Below are 24,240 nucleotides of genomic sequence, written 5' to 3'. Positions count from 1 at the left end.
TGCCCATTTGTGGATTCAAAGATATTAATTAGCTGATGGGACATCATGGAAAATGCACTTCAGAGCACAGTGTGAACATCACTTTTTTTAGCTCCCAGGCAAATGGTCAAACCTTAGAACTAATTTTAAGTGCTCTACCAAACCCTCTATTTTGATTTACATTTCCATTAACCAGAACATTAGACAAGTTTGTGGGTACCAAGAGTCATAGCAGATGTGAGACATCACTGCTGTTTTCCTCTATCCTCACCTGGCTGAGCTCCACAGCTCCAGCTCTCCTCAGGGGTGGCATCATTCCTGGCAGGACACCTCCTTCTCAGCCTGGATGCTCCTGCCTTTCTGTAGCCAAGGTCGCCTCCTCTTGCAGGCCCACCATGCCTCGAGCATCCAACGCCTCTCAGAATTTGGGAGGAGGGAGCCCCAGTGAAGGGCCATCCTTCACTGAGCTGCTCCTGCTCCCCTGCTGTGGGAGCACCTCTCAAAGCGCCATTCTCACAACAAAGGAATTTTCCACAAGTTAACTGTCTCGGTCCCCACTGTGAATTAAATTAAATTGGGATCACCAAGCACTGTCAGTTTTAGCTCCAGGCATCTTCACCTTTAGATAATTTCTAACAGCAAAAGATGTCTCAAAACATGTGGCTGTTAGCACCCTTCAAATCACATCAATGGCTAAGGAAAAAACAAATGTAAATCTTCTTCGTAGCTGGTGCTTCATCTTGTCCCATTTAAAAAGGAAGACAGACAAGAATGATAACATTGTTCCTTTTCATATTAATTGGCAGAAATTATCTTTATTAGAAAAATGAATTTTTCATATATTTACAATTTTTACATCATGTTATACTTGGCACATGTGTTCTTCCAAATAGTTATATACATTTCAGTACACACAGACATTCAAGTCCCCCATTCCCTTAATGTTTTTCTACATATTTAACAAAAAAAAAAAAAAATGAACACAATACAATTTGTCAGACAACCATAATAATTATATATTTCTCTATCATAAAAAGTTTGAAGCAAACTTTTTTTTTTTTTTTTAAAGATATGTTTCAAAATATTTATACAGTATTAGCACTCCGTCATGCACTGGGTTAGAATATGGTCAGGGTGAACTGCAGTGAGACAGGATGTGAACACAGGAGAGAGAAATGTGACCCCCAGCTCCCCCACGCTGCTCTGGGGCAGCTCCAGCCTCCCCCAGATCTCAGAGGAAGGGACAGAGGCTGCAGGGGGAGCTGGGTGCTCACATGTCTGTGCCACACAGCAGCTGAAACTGCGTCTGCTCAAATTCATTTCACTTTGCTAAACCTAGCTGAAAAAAGAGACAGTAATTGGAATGTCAAAATTATATTTTAAATCTTCTCTTTTCCCCCAAACCCTTTCTTTTGAAGAATCCATTAGATTGTGAATTTTATAATGAAATTCTGGATTCTCTAAAAAAATTATTATTTTATGGTTGATTCCACTTCGCCAATATTCTTTTATTTCTACTCTAACATCCTGATTTGTTTCCCCAGGTGTTAAGAGCTCTTCAGATGTCTACTAGTAATTGGAAATTTGTGACTTACCCTTTGGTTTGAAGTATGACACTTTTGAGACTGTTACAGCAAACTGCACTAGTAAATAACAGAAGTGATAGGATTTTTAGTTTACAGTGTATGGAATTGAATGGTTCCAAGATTTCTGGTAGAATTTTATTTTTGACATGCAAATTTCTCCTAGTGCAATGTAGTTTAGTGCTCCATGTAATTGATATTACAACCTCGAGTTCTTTTCCCCCATAAAAAAAGAATATTCTTCCAACTGTACAAGTAATTAATTTTCTTTGTTAAAAATATCCTAACTTAATCTTCTGAATTCTCTTTTTCTTGGTTGTATTTCATTTTTCATAGTTCAACAGCAAATAACTTCTAATCAAACTCAAAACAACAATATATTACTTGAAAATGTTAATAAATTATTGTAGAATCTTTCAACACTGGATTTCTGTCTTGCCCCTCATTCTCCCCAAAAAACTTTATACATATACATATTTATATATAGCATATATATATATACATGTATATGTACAAAAACTGATCAAGACAACACATTAAATTGACATTATTCAAGTAAACAGGTAAAAAAATGTTTTTTCAAAGTGTAATTTGAGATTTTAAAATATTTCTGGTGTGTTTTGTTTAGCAGCACAGAAATAGTAGTGTTTCATCTAAGCCCACAAATATCCTTAAACAGGATAAAAGGAAGCAAAAAATGCCCTTCAGGTTTAGTGTGAATTTGAATCTGATGAATTAAAATCAACATTATTAACTCACAGGCGAAGTGCTTGTGAGGCCCTGACATGTATGGATGCAGATTTTGCATAAAAATGAAGCGGTGGGTTAGGAATCAGGTAGGAGTTTGCCTAACACATTAATGAATTCTGTTTGTGCCTCCTGGTTTAGCAGGGAAGGCACGAGATCCACTGTGCATGGGTGTGAGTGTGAAGACAGAGAGATCAGGCTGTTCTTCATTGGTGCAAAATGAATGTTCTGAAATGAGCAAGACTATTCTAAAATATTATACCTGATAGCAAGTAGAAAGCTAACAGCTCTTACTGGAATTGCACTGGTTTCCTCCCTAGCTGCATACAATTTAACGTGATGCAATCTCCAAACCTTTGCAATGTGAGGTTTTAAAACATGGGGAATTTTAATATCTGAGCATGAATTGCACTCAGTATCTGCACTCCCATCACTCCCCTAGACCAGGTAATAATAGGCTAAGCAAAATTTTTCTTGAAGCCAAGTTCTGCTCCAAAACATATTTGCAATGAGCAGTAAATAAAATCTGACCCTACAGAATGTATTGTTTCTTGGTTAAGGTGGAAAATTTGGTAATTATACAACTTTCTCTTTCAAAAATAGCTCAGTAATTACTTCCACCAAATGATTCCAAGGTATTTTTTTAAGTTTTGGTTAGAGCAGTATAAATTTAGAAAAGAAGCCAAATACCACACTCATTCCTCAGTGGAAATCTCCACATCACCAGTGTAGCAAGCACAAAAGCCTGTGTATGGAGAGATGTGATAGTGCCTTGCTCACCACTGATAAATCCTGCCTGGCATGCAAAACCCACTTTAGACCTTGCCCAGTCTGCCTGGGAGAACACACTGGTGCACACACCAGCTCCTCTTCCCTGGGAATTTTGTTCTGGAGCATCCTTCCTCAGCTGCCTTAAGTAAGAGATGACCAGATGTGGATCTCATCAGCTGACACCGAGTTTAAGGTCAGTCTGAGTTTAAGGTCAGTCACCAGGCCGATAGAGCCTCTCTGGCCAAGATTTTGAAACCAGCATGAAAAGCCATCCTTTTCCTACAGCTTGGTTATTACAGCAAGCATCAATTCCAGCTCTTTTGGACAGCAACTCTCTGAATGTTTCCATGTGTCCCAGCACAGAGCAATCCTGACCCAAACCAGTCCTTTAGCCCCATCTGTACCTGGTATCAAACGCTACAATAAAAGCTGCTAGAGGATTTCTAGATGTAGGAGGTTTGCAAAGGAGAAAACCACTTAAAATAAAGCACTGCTGAAATGTGTCCACAGCTTTAGGAGATTACTCATGCATGACTGGGTTGGAAGGTGTATGCACGCACGCCTGTGTATACTGTATATATATTTAGGTTAACAAGTTTAAACTATTAATAAACAGTATATTATGGTATTTGGTAATTAAAATATCAGGCTTGTGTCATTCAAAATAGTGCAACCTACATAGCAATATACAGGAAAATTACACACATTGTTCCTATTACCATTAATATGCTTGTGCATATCAAGATAACAGGATACCCTTTTCCATAGGATTAACCATTTGCATATTTAATTGTATTCTTTGGCCCATTTTCCTGTGAAACCTTATATGAAAACGTAAAGACTTTGGCTTTAAAAGAAAAAAGGAAACTCCCGCTTTTTCAGTTACTTTCAGAAACTTAAGAAGATTTCAAATTACTTTAGTTAAAAATTATCAACACCTCCAGAAACTGCAGACCCCTGTCACAGACCCCTCCCCCCCACTAGTGTGGCTAACTGTGAACCTCCAATTTCTTTTTGTTTTCACTTTTGAAGATCATTTACATTTGTATTGTTGCACAGCACATCCTCCAAAAGTGTTCTGGGCTCCTCTAATCTCGTCCCAAAGAAGGAACAAGGAGGGTCCCCGTCCCCAGGAGCGCAGAAAGGCAGAGCAGCCTCAGCAGGGCCTTCAACTGCATCAGTACGAGTCCAAGCTCAGGGTTTGCAATGTGAGACAGAAGCCAAAATACATTCCCAAAAACGATTTTGCCATTAAACACCATTATTCAACGGGCTCAGGAAAAAAAATTATCAGACAAAAGAATGCTGTAGTAATGAAGTAACACAAATCTCTTCAAAGCGGTTATTCTTATATACTGCAATGCACAAAACAAATTTTAAAATGTTATCTCATAATGCATGTGCTGAGAAAAACATATCATTTCTTCTAATAGTACCAGAAGTGCAAAACAAGACATTCTCCATTAAAATTTCATGTCACTGTAAATATTACCATTTTCTCACATTAAAGCTTAGTACCATTTCTGAGAAGTGAGGAAACTTTCGTCAATTCCCAAAAGCAAAGTATCATCTCACTTGGAACTTTACAGTGCACTGAATAAGTATCACAATATTTATTGGTATGTATTTTCACAGTTTTCTAACGTGCACAGAAATATAGTTTTTGAAATATATTAGTGAAAACAAATACTAATACAAAAGGGAAAGGACAAAACATCTAGTAGTATAACTGCTTATCACCACTACTTTTTAAGAGTTGGAGAGTCGAACCCATCTCTCTTTTAAATATGTAATACTATATTTAGTGTGGTTATCTATTAATAAAGGTATTGCATGACAATGTTACAGCATGGCTATATTCTCTACTAATTTAGCCTTGTTTCCAATACAGGTAAAGAATTCAGCAAAAGGAGTAAAAATTGTCATTTAAGCGCAAAACAACAAAAACTTGGTAAATAGTGAGGTAACTTATTTTTACTTATATTATTTCTGGTTCTTAAATTATAGATATGACAAAATCATCACAGAATTAGCAGTGGATTCTTACAGCTGTTAGAATTGCAGAATTTTTTTAAAAAAAGGACAGTTTCAACCATGGCAGATACATTCTGCAGTATGGAACAAAAAAGCTCATGATCCCACGAGGAGAACCAAGTGCATCTTCACTGCATTGCAGGGTGATGCACACCTGTATTCCCGGCTTCCAAAGTCACAGGACTTTGGAAGAGCACATATTTTTAGAGCACATACTCTGTACACAGGTCGAGAGAAGCAGGGGGAGGAAAAAAGTTAAAGCTTGAGTGAGGGAAATAAATGAAGAGCTTATTTACAGAGAGTGCAGGAACCTCCCCAGCAGGGCAGGGAGAAGCAGGGCAGGATTGCAGCTCCCCTCGAGTCGGGCCAAGACACTGGAGAGCACAAGCAGCCACCTCCCCTCTGACAGACACTGCTGCGACGTGGGAACGGGGCGAGCATGGGGACAGCTCCACAGGGACAGCTGAGGAGCTCGACAGGAGCTTCACACCATGTACAGCATGGGCACATCAGACAGAGACTCTGCATGACCAGAAACATGGAAGAGACAGCACAGTCGTGAGGCTGCTCCCATTTAACCACAGCTTCACTGGTGACTCCAGCCAGAGCACATCGACCCTTTCTTCCATCACACCACGTTCCTCTCTGTGTTTGTATTCACATCACAAAGAAATACACAGCTGTGATTAAACTGAGCTCCCTCAAATGCTGACATGTTGCCAATACATTTAAATAAGACAGTACAGGTGAGTTTGGGCAAGGAAATGGCTCGTATCACAAGCCACACTTTGAAAAGCCTTTATGTTCTTTCAGAAGTTCCTTCAGTACTGCTAAGTTTGGAAGGCTCGGCTCTCAATAGAAAGGAAGTTTAGATTACCAAAAAAAAAAAAAAAAATCATTGCTGAGGAAATAATTTAAGTCTATTCCTGGAAAACTGTTTTTATGTTGCAAACCAAACTGTCCTACACAGGAAAGGTATCTGCTTTAAAAGGACTTTTGAGCTAACACCAGAGCTGGGAAAGTTTAGCAAGAGAATGTATGACACTCATCTTGAAAGAAGCACAAAATGTGATGATTAACACTTGACATCATCTAGCCAAGCCACAGGATAGTTATTGTTTAATATTAAATAGGAGAGCATTTTTTCATGAAGTTCTGTTTTCACTAGGTATTATATATCAAACATCTTAAATGCAATGTAAACCAACAAAAAAAATAATCACCTCTTGAATTCTTCCCAAATCCAGGCAGCTTCTCAGACCCTTAGATTTGTGACACAATTTCTGTTCTACGCTGATAAATGCAGCAAGGGAGGGAACACTACCAAAATCTTCCCCATCTCTAAGGTGCATATGCTTCAATTTCTGCATATGCAGAAATATGAAAGTAAAAACTTATTACACAGGAATTCAATTCTGACATTTTTCTCCCATGCTGGGTAGTCACATTATCATCCCAACTATGCTGGTGTTATTGCAAACCCCACAAAAAAACTTATTTGCATGAGCACAGGAACCTATAACACCTCCAAGGCTGAACCTGGTACTCACTTGCAGATTTACCTGGCAGATTTTTGAGGCTGGGGGTAAATAGACCATTGTTTTTCTAAACCTACCTGAGATATCTCAGTTAGAAGCCTATACTTGCTAAAAAGTCAACAGGGAGAGGTAATATATTTCTGGACACATCCCCCACATAACTGCTCAAGAGTCTTCAGTCCTCTGAACTTCCATCCAGAGGGAGCTTGCTTTCTCTTGCTTTCTCTTGCTTTCTCTCTCTCTCTCTCCCCACTGGTAACAGAAAGAGCTCAGCCTTCCAGCACAGAAACCCAAAGCTCACACAGCTCTAGCCTTTGCTTCCTTTAAAACTGTATAAAATAATTTGCTTTCATTAGGAAAAAAATAAAACACACCTGATTTCCCTTGTGAGCCTTATTTCACCTCTTAAGTGTTCCTGAAAGACCATAAAGAGACATGTATTTATGAGATGCTGCCAAAACACGGTGAGCTGATGGTGATTTCATTTGTGTTTGTCCACAGCACTCCTTCTCCTAACCAAGCTTCTTAGATAACAGAGTAATGAATTCTGAGCAAAAGCTGCAAAAACAGTAAATTAAATTTTCCAGAAATGCAAAATCTCTTAATTTTCCTTAATTTTATCATATATATTAAAATATCTTATTTCCATGCTTTTAAATTAGTGGGTGGCTACACTGTTCTAAGAAACACAAGCAGAATACAAAATCTATTTGAGAGAAAAAAGGAAAATTTACTGTGGTGAAAAGGGAAAGACAAAAAAGGTGAAGAAATTCTACAATATCTTTAAAAGAGGAAAAGAAGCAAGAGGCAGGTATGTCTACATATCTGTTTTTACCTCCATGTACCTACTGCATTCCTCAGCATTCAATATCCTGCCTCCACAAAAGGTGTCATCCAGGAGCAGTGTAACACTACAGGACATGCTACCAAGAATGGCCCATATCATTTACAGCCTGATCCAGTTCCAGCTGGAGTCACAGGAAATCGTGGTGATAGGAATGACCAACAAACTGCTAGAGCTGTAATCAGGAAAATGTAACAAGTCACCAGCACCATCCAGAAAGGTACAGAAAGGATGGCCACTTATGCAGGAAGATTCTTTTCTCCTCTTCAAGTATAGCAGCAGCTAGAGTGAGAGAGAGGGAAATACAGAAAGTCTTGATCTCGGTTTAATTGAAAGTCAGTGCAAATATATCAACAAAGCTCAGGCAAAATTCAGAATTCCACGCACTCTAGACTGAGCCTCACAAGCTGTGGCTTGTGGCTCTGTTGAAGATTTTTCTTCAACTTCTCAGCTGCTTCTTCTTTACACGAGCACATCTGCAAGCGCACCGGCTACTGCCCACAGCCCTGCCTCAGCTCTCCCCTTTATCGACTCGGATTTACGCCAAGATCAAAACAACAAAAGCATGCAGACTCTTACTCCCTCTACTTTCAGTATCTGGTGGGGTTTTTCCCCTCTTTAAGGCAGCATCTTATATTTCCATGTGAACAACTGCTGTGCAACATTATCAAGTCTTCCCTCAGTCTCATTATTTTGGTTTAGGGCAGGTGGTTGCATTGCATATTGCAGATAATAATAATAAATCTCTACAGTCACCAGAAATCTGCTCAAATCAGAAAAAGCAAGCACTGCAATATATTTTGTTGTAGCTAATTTGCTTGTACATTTCACAGAAAGAAAAAATCCACCTGGGTTGAAGATGTTTACAACTGAATCTCAAGAAAGAAAATGTAAATGGGAATTTTTCTTTCCCACAGCTTCCCATACAGTACTCATATTAATATTTAATAATGTGTGTCTGGTTAGATAGAGATGATGATACAAAAGACTTGGAGTGATCAACAAATACTTGAGAGCTTAATGATGATGTGAAAGACAGGAGCCACCACTGAGTTTTATGATTTACTGGGTAAAATGCTCAGCAACATCCATGGCAGGATTTGGCATGACGTCAGCAAATATCATATCTGCTGAAACACACCAGGTAGTTCAAAACACTCTGGATTTTTGTTAATATACTATGATTTGGACTGTATATTAAAATTTGCCTGAAATATTTTTATTATAGTCATTAACGCATTATGCCTTCAGTGCATTTGCCGACCTGTAGACTTAGAGCAAAGTATACTTGTGTATTTGGGAAAAGGTTTGGGTTCAGGACAAGTAGTGTTCACCCCACAGACATCCTAACCCTGCTTAACTCACACTCTTCCTAAGAAATCTGAGTCTCTCTAAGGGCAGGTAAGGAGCTTTTGTTTTTATAAAACCTCCCTCCAGTGAGGAATCAGAAAATATCCCGTGAATCAGGGCAAATAATTATGAACAAATGTAGAATAAAGAATACTCAAAACATATTTTTACCTGAACAGCATAGAGATACCCATAGATATGCTTTCTGATCTTACTTATAGTAAAGTATACTGGGAGTTTTGGAAGCTGGAAAGAGACTTGGAAGCCCAAATCGCATTAAATTTCATTCCTTAAAAAATACCATCCTTCACCATCATGGTGGAGGTACAAATACATTTGCAAATACGAAGTACTCATTCTGGACTTCGATAGCCAAAGTCAGTTTAAATCTGTTTAATAAAAAAAACCCTGTAAACAAAATTCAAGAAGCTTTATTTTGACTATCCCTACAAATCATTTATATTATCTCCTGTTTGCAACTGTGCTCTGCAGTATGCTGTTCTAAATTAAACACCTTGCATACTGCACCTCTGGCATGCAGATGCGTCAATTACAGCTGACAGGCACGATTCTGCTGAAAAGAGTTTCAGTCTAGAGAAAAGTTAGGATAATATTCACATTTTCCAATTCACAGTGGTAATGGTTTCCCTGCTCACTGTTCTTCAGTGAAATGGAGGGAATAATGCTTGAATAATCTAAATTTCCTCTACATAAAAATCCTAAAGCAATTCTCAGAGTTGCAGGAAAATTGGAGAGCACCACCTCTGGAACACTTTCAGTAGTTAAATTTATTAGTAATTATATTTACTTCTTTAGGTGAAATTAAATTTACTGCTGTACACTCTTCTCCTGAAAGGTTTCTTATCTTCCCTTTTATGGTTAAAATTGAGTGGGTTTTTTCTTCCAGTGAGGGTAAGGAGGGGTGTGTAGCAGACATTTTATTTGTGAAATAATCTGATTGACATATATAGAAGGAAAAGTCATATAACAATGCACCCCTGTTATGTGAATACCTTTGTGTATCAGTGAGTGATAATAAAGATACTGTTTCTTAGTTACATGTGCATATATTCACTTTATACAACAGACTTGATTGGAGAGGTTAGAAAAATGGTCTGATGTTCCACAAATATGCACAATATTGTGGAAGGAAGAAGTCCTTCCAAAGGAGTTAATCATTCTCTGTGTATGGAAATAAATGTTACCACGCTCCTCACTGACCACACTGAGCTTATGGCTGTCGGTGTTTGATACTGTATTAACAGCTTTAATACTATTAATATACAATTAATTAGTTGTCACTAATACACTATGAACAAAGAACTACAGTGAGTTGGGATTTGGTTTGGGAAGTGAAAGAATAAAAGAAATACTATACAGCCCTGAGTAATCACCAGTAAGGGGCAAATGCAAACTTACGTACACATTAGGCCTCAAGGTTACTAATAAAGTCCACAGCTCCATAGTAAGTGCCATATAGTGATATCTAAAAATATATACTCTGGATTAGGCAGCTGTGAAATTTCTGACAAGATTACTGCAAACTTTTCAATGAACTTACTTTGTAATGGTAAGTGCATGTGCAATATAAGAAAAGCATTTGTACATGAACATTAACCAATATCCATGGGGCTTCCTTCTGGTACACAGCAGTTCACATGTTTGGGGTTACTGCCTTCCCATCTACTGTCTGTCAGTCTAGAAGGAACATCCTAATTTTGTGCTAACACACTGTATTTTATTTATTAAGGTCCTGGTGTTTGGGGGTCTTTTTAATTATTATTTGGCTTTGAAAATGATTATGAAGTTAAAATATACTTTTGGATGTCTTAGATTTCTGTTATCTTTTAGAGTCTTACTTTTGAATCTGTGCAAATGCATCCCTATTTCTTGTTGTCTGTGTCATACTACATGCATACCATATTGCTTATCCAGTACTAGAAAATCATTAAACATTTCTAAGGACAAAAGTACATTGAATGATACTCAGCAACATAAATTAGAATAACCGAAATAGTAAAATAATTAGGTACAAAACAGCATAGTTGCCAACATATATTGGGGCTATTTCAGTACAACTTGCCATTTATATATAAAGCACACATAAATGGCTATTTTTTATCCTCTTTAACAAGACATATTTTTAAAGGATAGATCAGAGCATACCAGTTTACCTATTCATGTACAAAAGTACATTGGGAAAGGGAGAGGTTTATGTATCATTTACCAGAGCAGGATACTGTTAAAGGAAAAATTCTCCCTCTAAGATGGTGGCAACTATTCTTTCCCTATAGATAAAGTGTTCATGGAAAATTTAAACATCTGATTCAATGCTAGGCCTTTTCTTATACACACGTGTATTGCTACAGGAATTTAAAACCCTTGGAGTTGAGTACAAGCTATTCCTATTTGCAACGTAAGGCAAAACATGCTCTGAAATGTACATGTCATTATGGATCCGACCATCCCTGGAAGAGTATGATGCTGTAGACTGTATGGATGACCTTAAATAATTATCATTTCTTCCTCTTGTTGGCAATGAGTGTTTATAAAGATCTGCTGGACTTCGCCTAAGAGATAAATGCTGGTCATCACGATAGGAGTGCAGGAAGGGGTTATCATCCGAGTGAACAGCGTACAGGGACTTGCTCCGCTTACTGTCCTCCAGAGCATGAGTTAAAAGTGAGGCCTTGTTGCTCAACAGTTTGCTTGAGGGAACACTAAACATGCTTGCATATGGACTACTTTGAAGAAATTTCTCTCTTTCTTTCAAGCTTATACTACGAGAAGGTCTTCCAATATCAATTTCCCTGGACTTATCAGCGATATTATCAAAAGAGTGTTGCCTGCTAATCCTCAGTTTATTCTTTTTATGATATGGCAGAGCACTACTCTGTGACCAAGTACGCTCATATATTTCTTCAGGAAGTGATAAGTTCGTTGTATCCTGCAGCATCTGATCTTCCTCAATATCATAGAGGTTCCCCATCCGCAAGCATGCATCGCATTTAAAGGGAGATCTGGTCGAGTAGTGCCCCGCGTAAGTGGGCATGTTGGAGAGACAGCTCCTGCAGTGGGTGGAATTCTGTCTGTACCTATCGTTCAGGTCACCTAGGGTAGCATTTTTTTCTTTGAGAGTGTAGTGTTTTCCATAAAGTTTATACTGGTCATTATTTGGAAGACTCTCTTCATTATGTGATGGAGTCCTATTAGCGTGTTCAGCTTTCCTGTAGTTGTCGTTGTGATCTTGGTAAACATCAGGAAGCTCTACAGGTTCTGGAAGGACAATGTTTTCGATGTACTGAGGTGTGTCCAAGCGGAATCCTGGCTCCTTGTCAGCATCAATCGTGTAGATTTTATCCCGTGGAGAGCCCTGTTTGGTTTTCAGATATGTCAGTTCCACTTCACTACAGTCTTTCGGGTATTTTGATGCTACTGTCCTTTTTTTAAAATTGTCCTTGGTTTTGTGGTGCTTGTTGTTGTTTTCAGCTTCCATGTGGCAAGTAGCTCTGCTTGATGTCTCTGAGACATCTGAATGGACAATCTCTTCAGGGAGATATCTTTGGCTTTTCAATGAAAGCTGCCTGTTTTCCTCGGACCCATTTTCTCTCTGGGAGCCTTGGCCAGGACGTATAGAATCTTGGCGTAAAGATTCAACAGATTTCTTCCAAAGCTGCCTGGGTCTGGAGTTCGCTTTTCCTTCTGTTGTTACTGCAACCTCTACTGTATTTGGATTGGATTCATTCAGTGTGAGAGGATGCTGCCCTTGGAAAACATAGTTGTTCAGATTGTCCTTGTGTCGATTGCCAGGAAGTGTCTGCAGTTCACTTATGTTGTCACCAAAAAAGTTGTCCTTTGTCTGAAAGGACCTGTTATCAGAAAATATCAAGTTTCCCTTATCCATGACCATGTCCATGAGCAAAGAACCCCTCTGAATAAAATCAGCTGTTCTTTTGGGGGAGTCAATCCTTGAAGGATTGATATTGGTCATGTTTTTCGCTGTTCGCAGCAGTTTTAACATGTTGGTTTGTGAATTGGTCAAAGAAAAGTCAGGAGACTTCTTTTTCTCTTCAATGTGTACTCCATGAATGCAACTGTAAATACCCTGTAATATGAGAAACATAAAACAAATTAAATCACTAGGTATAACTTTTTACAACTTCCATTTTATTTTTAATTAGCAATAAAGAAAAATTAAACATTTCTTATCTCATTACTGGAAAGATTAAAAGTACATCTCTAACTTTTTATCATTTCCTTGCATTGAAATGGAGGAATATTTTCTCCTATATCTGTTTGAACTACAAAGGAGAAAAACTGCCAGTATTTCACAAACCAGTGGTCTCTCTTGGCCTCCTCATCTTATTCCAGAATACAAGATTAGAAGGTACCTCAAAGGGTTCCCTAATCTTGTCACAAAATTAAACTAACCTTCAGCAATACTCTCTTATTTTAAACCAGTGATTAAGTTTCCCCTCTAAACTAGCCTGCAGTGGGACTATTTTATTGGAGATTAAGGTACTCTTCACTTGTACTGAAATAAAAAGGCTTCTAGTCATCATTTTTAGCTTTTCTGATCCCTATCCCAGTACATGTGAAAAAAACCCCAGCTCTTTCTAAAGCTGCAACTGAGTTAATTTTGAGCAAATGGCTGAAGCCCATTATCTCACTTCAACCTCTTTGGTCACTCCTGTGAGCCCAATTGACATTTCCAACCCTGAGAAGCAGCAATTCTCAGACATTTATCTTTGACATAAATACTTCTTTCCCCCTATATTTCTTAGGAGAATTTCATATAAAAAAAGCCAGAAACATAAAGTTCAAATATAAAATATGGATGTTAAGGTGCATGTGGTTTCTAGACAATCCCCAATACGGTAGTGCAGACTATTTTTAATACAGTTCCAAAATGCTCCAATCTACTCAACAGGGTAATTGCAGCACACTTTAAAGCAATTAGCCATTTTAGTATCATTTTCAGTTCTCCTCAGCTATATAAAAAAATCCAGAAAAATCAATTGCCTAATGAAAGTTCTATCTGTTTTAAAAATATAAAAAGAAAAAACTCAACCAATTTATAAAAAACATAAGAATAAGCCCACTTTTTTTTTTTTTTTTTTTTTTTTTTTTTGTACAAGTATCAGTTTATTGCATATGTAAATCCCCTTTGGGTCTGGTAAATTTATCATTAAAATTTGCCTTAGTGTCTAACCAGACATAAATAATACCTGTGTTTGACCTTTTCTCATACAGTTTATTCAAGTTTTTAATGAAGAAAAGCTTACAAAAATATTCCACTGTATTTTTATAACTTACAATTCTCTTGCTTAAGAAATGCACAAAGCTGACAGCTAATGTCTCTTATCCAATTAGTATTTATTTTGTTTGGATTTTTAATGTGGAAATTAATACATTTCCTGCATTTACCATTTCTTCATCTAAATTTTCCCTTACTGTGCTCATTTTCAGTATTCAATTACTGATTATCCTGGCATATGATAATTCATACCCTAAACAGTCCAATGGATTAAGACTTCCCAAGGAATTCAAGTACATCCTAAGCCCACTGACTAATCCAGAGCACCACACTGCTGCTCTAACATGTACTTTAAATGTCCAGGTGGGAATAAAAGGAAGGATAATGTTTTAGGGAGGCAGTGTTTATTCTTTCTGTCGCCTAAAGGGAAAAAATGAAAGTAGTACTGACCCTGCTGATTGAGAACAGCAATCCCGGCCTATCTGAGCAGACTCCAGTGAAGCAGAATCTAAGTTTCCAGTAAAATAAGTGCTCCCAGACAAAGGTTATTAAGCTGAGTGCCATGGCTGCTGCGAGCATGTAAAACACCCCTGCCATGTTGTCGATGTCCAGCTGGCTGCTCATGACTTCGTTCTTCTCGTTGTGACAAATACCAGTCAGCCACAGAGTTTCTAACTCTTCCATTTCCCCTAGGGAGAGCAAGGAGTCAAACCAGTTAAAATGCAAAAAAATCACTGCTCACAGAATTCGAAAGTCTTTGCAAGTTTAAAAATACAGCACCATTTAATGCTTCATTCGTGGAGCACTGAAGACTTATCTAGCCAGGAGTTGCAAATATAGCAGATTTCAACTCACAGCACCCTAGTTTCAGATGTCCTCAGATTTCATAAATTACGTGGGAAGATAGATGCTCTAGAAAGCAGGCTCTGTGGTTTAGACAGAACTTTCTTCTGCTTGCTATAACTATTAGGGCCTGTTATAGAGAGTGGAATGAGTTAGCAAAGAGCTGGGACAGGCTGCAGGGATCAGAGAGAGAACTCGTCAGAGAAGCATCCTGACACTCAACCAGACCCTGTCATGCCCTGTCCTCTCCACTGCCCTGCACTGGTACCTCCCTGATCCACTCTGAAGCCTCCCTTTGGCACTTCCTTTTAACATCCCAAGACAAATTTCACAAATTCTTGCAATTCTTGTAGAATGTGCCATGAGAAGTTTGTTCTTTCCCATCTGATCCACTTAACCTTATTTCTTCCTTGCAAATAAGCTGCAGTGTTGTGGCTGAAGCTCTCCTGACACATCTGATCTCTGGTGCCTATTCCCTTGTGCTGCTGCCATTCTAGATTCCTGGGCAGCAACAGAAACACAAACAGCCTCATCACGTGCCTGAAATGGTTCTGGCTGTGCCACATCCTCACTGCCATTCAAACACTTCTTTTACTTAAAGCTAAGGAAGCAAATCCACTCCCTGCCTCTCTTGTGTACTCTTAACTTGAATCCGCATTTCACTGCTGAGATTTGGCCTCAGATGAAGGACACTGTCACCTAGCAATGCTTGCTACTCCCAGCATGGACAGAGGTGGGCAAGAAACTGCAATTGTTCCTGCCAACTTTGTTTTATTATTATTATTATTATTATTATTATTATTATTATTATTATTATTATTATTATTATTATTATTATTATTTGGCATGATTGACTAATTTTCAAACATTTAATGTTCTTGGTGAAGCACTTCATGGGCATTAAGGCTTTTTTACTCTCTTGGGATATAGTCAGCTGAGTAATTATGTTATAATTTTTAATGTCATAAACTTCATTGTTTATAGAAAATACAGCAGGCAATGTAGAGGGCCAAAAAGGACAGTATTAGTTGACTTGGTGTGTTTTCCAATTTAAGATATGGCTTCAATATGAGGGAAGAATTTCCATGGTACAAATCCCTAATCCTTAGCCAGTGATTAGGGAATACATTTTCAGTATTATTATAATTCATACATCACTGGAAAAAAAGAACAGAAAAAAATGGCTAGAAGCTATATTGACATTTCAGCTACCTTCAAGCTAGACTAGAAGATCAATGACCTGCTGTGAAAAAGCATTTTTCAGGATAGAGTGCCAGGGCACCAGGAAAGCTGCAGCCCACAGATAATTTGGATGTGAGCTTCAATTGGAAATGGAACACAAAACTGTGATGCAGAAATTGCTTCTCAGAGAATGTGAATGAAAAACTGAAGTAGAAAGGACAAGTTCTGATGCACTTTACCAAAGGCATTTCACAAATTTGTAAGAGGGATTATTCGGTCTCTAGCTAATTCTGAATTTAATTTTGTGTTTGAAGCACGAATTGAACCTCAACATCTGCAAAAGGCAATGTGTCTTCTCCCAAATTACAGTGCTCAATCTTCAAAACACCTAAGAGTATCCCAAAGAAGAAAGTCAATCCTAATGAATCTTTAAAAGTCTTCTAATCCAGGACATTGGGACAATAAATTATTAATTGTAACAGTACAGATATTGCACACATAGATAATTGGGGTTCATTATTGCATTTCCATATCTGAGAACATTTGGATTTCTTTTGTTCTGCTAAACCTCAGTGGACTGTTTCCCTTGTCTCTCTTTCAAGTCCTCTCCAAGGTCTGTGAACAAAACTCACAGAGGCTATAGAAGAGAAAATAACTCAAGTCCAAAGAGAGAGCAATATTTCTGGTCTGTGCATTAGCTGAAGCTCTGCAAATCAGATCTCATTACTTCCCACAGGAAAACTCACATCTCCCATGATTGTCAGGCATCAATTTGATTTGACTGCTGTGCCCTTTCACTGTTCATAACAAAATTCACGAAGGAATTTAAACCTCTTTTTTATTACTGTTTCCTCTGTGTTCCTTTCCCTTTGGCATGTACATCTAAAGTAACTATTGATAATCCAGCAACCTTTCCGAAAACATCCTGACAGAAATGAACTAAGCTTGTTTTGAGTCAAGATAAATGACAGTGCCCTGCAAGTAAAGAAGAACAAAGCATCCCAGAGCCTTGCAGATCCTGCTATTGCAATATACCAATATATCCCTTCCATAATATCTGACAATGACAGCAATCACTGTTAATTAATGCCCAAAAGGAATCCACATTTTTACAGATAGCAAAGCACTGCTAATCATTGGGTTATCAGATCTATGGAATTGTGCTATCTGGGAATGGACATATTAAGCTGGTAATTCTGGTCTCTCCATGTAAAGCAGTTGCCATTTCCAGTATATATTTTTATACATGTGCATAAATATTTATATATATGTATGTGTATGTGCACACAGAAACAGAGACAATACTGGAAATAATTTAATTGTAATAACACTTCAGCATAGCTGACCCTATAAAACTAGCAAAAATGCCCAATCTTCTTATTGTTTTTCCTGCCCATTACACTTTAAACCAGATAGTCACAGAAACCATAACATTTTTATTACAAAATCCTCAAGCATGAGAAACCTTTTTATCTGTGGTGTCAGTTCATTCCTTATTCCAAACCTGGCCTGGAGTTTGAATTCAAAACATTGAACTTTGAGGCTAATTATAATTTGGTTCAGGAAATAAATTAATTTAAAAGAACAAAGTCCATTTGGAGGGATGTTGTCTTTCAAATCCTTTTGGATCATCTGACTTGTGAACTGAATGTTTAGGGTGATGACACCTGTAGCAATATATCACAATGGCAATTGAAAGGCCAGCAATTTGCGATTACCAGGCACTGGAGAGTTCAGTCATCCCTGTGTGTGCATAATACTCATCACCAAGTGGGAACTCCAAATATTCCATAAAACAGACCTTGAAATTCTAAGTCAGCAACCTCAATATCCATAAATGCCAGGCCTCACTGAACTGAGTGTTAATGGAGTTAAAGTCTGCATCTAATGGGGGGGGAGGGGGGAGGGGTCCTCAAGTTACTCATAAATATTAATCAGACTTGTTTTAAGGGTTTTTGTTTCCACTTCAGGCACTTACTAAAGGAAAGTAATGCCACAATCATTTCCTACCTTCATTCATGTGTGGACTAGATTAACGTGTAAATGAACAGCTGCAGATCTCAGCAGCAAAGTACATCATGACATTAGCACAACACCAGAAAATGAAATATTGATATATATTTGACAAAAAAAATACCGTTTATTTTCTGCTTAACACATCCACAATCTATTTTACCTGAAAAACTCACAAATGACATGATTCCTACACTGAGATATTTTAAAAATTCTATAGCGCTGTATCATAAAATATCTAATATTTAATTTGTAGTGTAAGAATGAGCATAAGCAAGTGCTTTAAATATCTGTAATTCAAGCAACATTGAGTGTCTGCAGTATTCATTCAAAAACTCCAATAAATTGCAACATTCCAGCTCTCACTGGTAATCCAGCACTATTTACAACGGGTTCAGGTTACAGTGCAAACAGTGCTCCCATCCCCTTGTGCTCCTCCTGGGTTTGTTCCTGTGGCTATGGAGCTCTCTGCTCTGGCTGCTATTTGCACAGAAATGTGCCAGTTGGACATTTGGCCTGCATATCCCAAAAGGGCCTTCCTTTCTACATAAACTCCTGTGGCCTATTTCACACGTTATCATCCTGGGAAGCACTGATAAACTGTCCACTGTGTCCCCTGAAAAATTTTGTCACAATAAAAATTTCATTATCCAGTCACAGAAACGACACAGTCTAAAGGGTAGAATTACCCGCTTTTCCTTATCAGGGCCCTTAGCAGGCTTTGCAGGCTGTGCCACCTTTCCCTGGTGCCCAGCTGCCTGTGTCACTGTGGCTCTTGAGATGTGCCAGTTCTCTGGGACTCTTTTAGGGGGGTTACTGATCTCCCCAGGTTCCTTTTGTTCATGGCACACAGGTACCTGCAACCACCTGAGCACTGGAACCCCCAGTGCCAGGTACACCTGCACCAAACTGCCAGGCCCTTCAGCAGCTGCATCAGCAACTGCAGCTGCAGCTGCATGGGCATTCACCCACCCCTGACTCCAAAAAACATTGCCTTGCATCAGTGAGAGCTGTCTGGAAAGATTGATTCTCCCATACATTGTGTTGTGTCATGCATCGCAGCCATTCCCGCTCTGTGCAGTCTGCACATCCTGCAGGAGGAAAGGATGCCCTGTCCCAGTGGGGAAAGCAGAGCTGCAGCCCAGCACCCTTGCTGCTTTGCTGGTTAAGTACAGCAGACCTCTGGAGTCAGCACTTCCCTGGGACTTGCATAAGGCACGGGCCAGGAGCAGGTCACCGCAGGAGATCTCGGCGCATGTGTCACAGCAGAAGGTGCCAAAGGAGCTGGCTGCTGGTGACAGTGTCAGGGTGGGGGCTCTCGTGCAAAGCCCTGCCCTGAGTTCAGCCTGAGCAGTCAGCACAGTAAACTGGCATGCACCCACTAGAGATGATGAGCAGGAGGGTTAAATATATACACTCACACTGGTCAGATGTAGGGCATCATCTTCAAAAGACACTGGTGGCACTAACAGGATCACCTGCTTATTCAGGCTGGACAAAAAGTAGTTTTCAAATTTAGGTTCCATGTTTATTGTGGTAGAACTCCTCCTAAGTGACAGAGGAGGAGGAGGACAGCACCCCATCACTTGAGGACTCTAAAATAAAAGGGTGTTTTCCCCTGAATAGCAGGGTCAGCAGCCAAATGGGTTGATGTGCATTTGGTTCAATGAGCTCATAAATTCCAATTTGACCCAGTTATATGATCCATACAGAATGTTTCAGAGAAGAGATTATATAAAAGCACAGCAACTTTTCGAATTCAGCCTGGATCCCCCAAAACAATCTCTCTCTGTCTTATTTTCTGAGTTATTTCCCCCTGTAAAAATAGCAAGAGAAACACAGATGACTGACAGCAATAAACTTACTGTGAGCTAATGACTTCACTCTGCATGTCCCCATTAGTTAAGGATGAATTAACAAACTGCTAAGCACGACTTTCAATATTACAATCCCTCTAACTCTTGTTCAGCTACACAAACGCCCTCCACTTATACACTCACACTCTTCAGTCACATTTGTTCCACCCACTGCTTAAGGAGGACACTAAATATATAAACAGAAAATCACTGTGATTGTGGGTGTATTCTGCCTGAGCAGCACACACCAAAAATATGTCCTTATAATCACATACGTATTTCCTTCATGGGTTTTATCAGCTCGTGTGAGTCACACTGCTACACTTCCTTATAATCTAGACAGTGATTTGGAAGGTTTATGCTAAAATATGAAAAAAGTAGCAGAGAGCTTTCCCCTTCCAGATGTAAGGGGGCAAATCTCATTTGCACAGTTACCTATTACCCCTAAGGACTGGGAAGCAATTATCCACCCAGGAAAACAATTCTTAGTGTGCTAAGCTGCGCTAAATGCACATGAAGATTAACCAGAACTGAAAGTTATTAGGAAGGGACAACAGACTCTGTGGAAATTCAGACCAGAACCAGTTTTCTTTTTTATATCTCTAATTCCTTTAAAGTTTTCAGCTTCAAGGGTTAAGGGCTTAATACAGCTACACCATCTGCACTCTTCCTGGAGATCTCTTCCCGTACTGTCTTTTGAACTGAGCTCTTAATCTGCAGGTAGTGCAATACATTACAAATACCTCAGACAAGTAGATGCATAACCTGGCCAGCTGGCTGGTATTCAACACTCCTGCCCAAAATTGCTCTTTACCCAGCTTTTTCTGTTCCTTGTATCCAACCATTTCTGCTGCCATGAGTGTTTTATCCCTCTGTTGTGCTGCATCCCTCATAGCTAAAGGCTTCTTGCTGTCTTCTCTTCATCCCATTCACACTCTGAACCTCTCTTACTCTCTTAATTCTGAAACAGCTTTGTCATTTGTATAGTCCAGTAATCTCATCTTCTCACAAATAAAGAAAGAAAAAAAAAAAAAAAAGAGAGAAATGGGAGAAAGATTTAAAAAGAGAGGATAAAGCTAAATTATCCTCACTTTCTATGCACCAGTGCTTCTACACCAAATCCCAAAGACAGAGTGCTATGAGTTTCAGAAACAATGCCTCCCAACTGACCTAGTGGGATATTTTCTGAAAAAGTACCCCTCTTTAAATGGCACGTGCAGCCCAGGCCAGAGGAGTATCAGAGCACCTGGGCCTGCAGACAGCTGCCTAAAGTTCCTGCTGTTCCTGGAGGAGCACGGGTGTGTTCCCAAATGCCACGTCCAGCTCTGTGCCACGCCACAGGCTGTGCCCGAGCCCTGTCCCACTGCTGGCACCTCACCCACTCTGTGCACACAGCAGAGACACCTGCCAGGTACCACGCTGCTGCTGGGCACGTCAGCCTGCCCAGCTGCTCCTACAGAGGTTCAGAAAAGAAATCCAAGCAGGGATCATGCGATTCCTCAGCTCACGGCATTTCTGTTCTGACACATTCCCGCGGCCGTGGGCGGAGGATCCAAACAAAATGATGGTGCTGTTTCTTAGCAGCCGTATCATTTGAGCTGCTTCTGAGCTCCTGTGTGCTTCTAGTTCTCAACAGAAGATTGAGATTCTGTGTCTCAGTAGAAATATTTTTATTTCTCTGTTAAAAAACAATGGAAGTTTCACCTTGTGACCACAGCAAGACAAAAAACCAGCACAACCACCACTGGGCTTTGTAGAATCATCCCAATGATCAACTATCTCAAACAAAGCTGCAGATGCTAATCATCAACTCAAAGCTTTTGCAGATAATGAGATGTGCTGTACAGACAGCAAGATGAACAAAGCCAGAAATTCACTAGCAATGCACTTCACTCATATCCTTTATACAAGAAAAAACAACTCCTAACTTTCTGTTAAAAAGACTCAGAGTTCCAAAGCAATTAATCTTACACTAACAACTGCTTATTCATCTCAACTTCCCATGAGCAGGGCTATGTATGTGAACTGGCACAGACGAAGGGATGAAGCCTTTTGAGCATAATTATACTTTTGAGACAATTAAGTAGCTATTCTTTAAAGTCCTTAGCAACTCATTCCCATTTGTCTTTGCTCTGCCTCTTTTCCTCCTTGCTAGAGTAACAAATTTGGCATCTTGTAGCCTGCTTCCTTACACTGAGACTTCAGAGCTGCTCTCACATTGTGATTGATAATTGTCAGTGTAATTGGTCCAGCCAGAACTATCCTCAGGATGGGAACACTCTTCATGTAGAAACATACAGATAAATTACCCAGTGAGAGCTTGAAGTTATCCCTAACACAAGCCTACATCCCTCTGTATTTAGTTAATTTTTTCCCTGTGCCAACAAGATTAACAAGAGGGTTCAAAATCATTGGCTTTAATGCAGAAATAGCATCGTGCTTTGAGGAATATGAAAAGATGCCCCTGTATGAACAAGCAATTAATTCTTCAGCTGGATGTTTTACATCAGCAAGGAAGAGGGAAGAGGTTCCTATCCACTGCACAAAAAATTCATTTCAATGTGTAAGTGAACTGGCATAGATAGAAGAATGATAGAGGAGCAGCAAGGAAAAAAAATCAAATGAGAAAAATCACAGGAGAAAGATACGTGCAGAGGAAATTGAAAGCTCAAAACACATTTCAAAAGGCCATTTCAGTACTGGGTAAATGCAAAAATGAGATGAGATCATGGCTTTTTGTATGTGCAATCAGATATACTTTTACACAAATTACTTGGTCTTATCCAAGTATATAGGATAATCCAAAAAGGTTTTTCCTCTTATTAACATATTATTCATATAAAGAAACTGTGTTTGTTTAACTCATTAGAATGTTTTCTTCTTATAGTTATGGAACTCATTAGGTTTACAATCATTCACTAAAATTATTCCATACCCTGATGAATGCCCTATTACACATACTGAAGAACAATTCAATCCTACTTGGGGCTCTGCTATTTTACAGGCTTAGTCTTTGAGAATTATATATTCTAAGAAGCAGTACATGTGAAATAAGATTTCTGCCTTCGTTTGTGTTTGCCTATTTATCTAAATGACCTCATTCAGGCTCCACTGAGGCTTTCCCAGGAGTACTCTCTTAGGATGAAACTTTCCCCCCAACCATACTTGCTTTTAGTCTAGAGAACTTCAAAGAGATTCTTAGTGATACAGCAAAGTGATGTTGGTCTGAACTCTGGGTTCATCCCTTCTAGTTCACCAAAACAGAGTTATGTAAGTTCACAGCTAAAAAGATTATCCATCGAACTACTGAAGTTAGACATGGATTACAAAATCAGGTCGAGCTAGTTCCGGGCAATTACTCTTTACATTTAATTTCTTGGTTTTTAGTTCCAGTTCACCTGCAATGTACTTTGTAACTCAGTAGAAGAAATTTCATTATTAGGGCTTTTTTGTTGATTTTTTTTTTCTTTTTTTCCCCTCACATTTGGTGAGGGGAAAGTCAAAGGTATCAAACAGTTCTGGTACTAAAAGAAGCATACCTACAAGAATTTCTACACATCCTTTAATATGTCCAACTACTATTCTCTTTACCAAAGCCCATACCATTTACTGAATAAATTTAGGGATCCTTCACATGAGAAAAGTAATGTTTTAGCACTATTGGGCTGTTCAGATTAACTTCTTATGGAAATGAAAACAATGCCATAAAGGTATTCACAATCACAATGGTTTGTGCATTCAACGTGTTTGCTTATCTTCTGGGCAAGATGAGCCAGGACACAGACATTTCATAATGAGGTTTCATTAACCTGGGTTTTACCTATATTTATTGCTATTCTGTAAGTTTTAATATTGAGTTTTGTAGACAATTAATTTGTATTATTTTAAGCAATTAAAATTGGGTTAAAGATATAAGCATTTGTATGCTATGGAAGTCCACGGGTCAAAGTGTAAACACAGGGTAAGACTTGTCACACTTTGCTCCCACCCACCTTGTTTTGTACCTGATATTCAGAGTTGAGGTGAAGCATAAAAATGCAGCATCTTCAGTATTTTGATGTGATTTTTCTTAAATAGTTTCAAGTGCTTTTCCTTCTATTTCATTTATTATCTTTCTCTGTGACTTAATTTTTTGTGTTGGATGAGAAGTATCAAAAATGCTGAAGTTGTAAGCATGAAAGAAATGCAAAGCGAAAGGAATGAAAACCCAAGTGTTGCTCTGGCTACATCTAGAGGGGTTAGC

The 24,240-nt window shown here is 38.8% G+C and overlaps 1 protein-coding gene across 2 annotated transcripts in view; it reads right to left on the bottom strand.

The window, feature by feature from the left end:
* Positions 1 to 759: 759 nt before the first annotated feature.
* Positions 760 to 24,240, bottom strand: part of GRIN2A (glutamate ionotropic receptor NMDA type subunit 2A) — a 159,831-nt gene continuing 136,350 nt past the window's right edge. For both annotated transcript variants that reach the window (XM_072935596.1, XM_072935597.1), the window contains 2 exons: positions 14,554 to 14,792; positions 760 to 12,951 (listed from right to left, as the gene is read on the bottom strand). In XM_072935596.1, coding sequence (XP_072791697.1) covers positions 11,161 to 12,951; positions 14,554 to 14,792 — 2,030 coding nt within the window. In that variant the 3' untranslated portion in view covers positions 760 to 11,160. The remainder of the gene's footprint in view (positions 12,952 to 14,553; positions 14,793 to 24,240) is intronic.

This window comes from Taeniopygia guttata, chromosome 14 (assembly GCF_048771995.1).
Source record: "Taeniopygia guttata chromosome 14, bTaeGut7.mat, whole genome shotgun sequence".
In the NCBI taxonomy this organism is placed as follows: domain Eukaryota; kingdom Metazoa; phylum Chordata; class Aves; order Passeriformes; family Estrildidae; genus Taeniopygia; species Taeniopygia guttata.
Note: the sequence above shows the minus strand (reverse complement) of the source record. Positions and strands in the feature narration are given on the sequence as shown.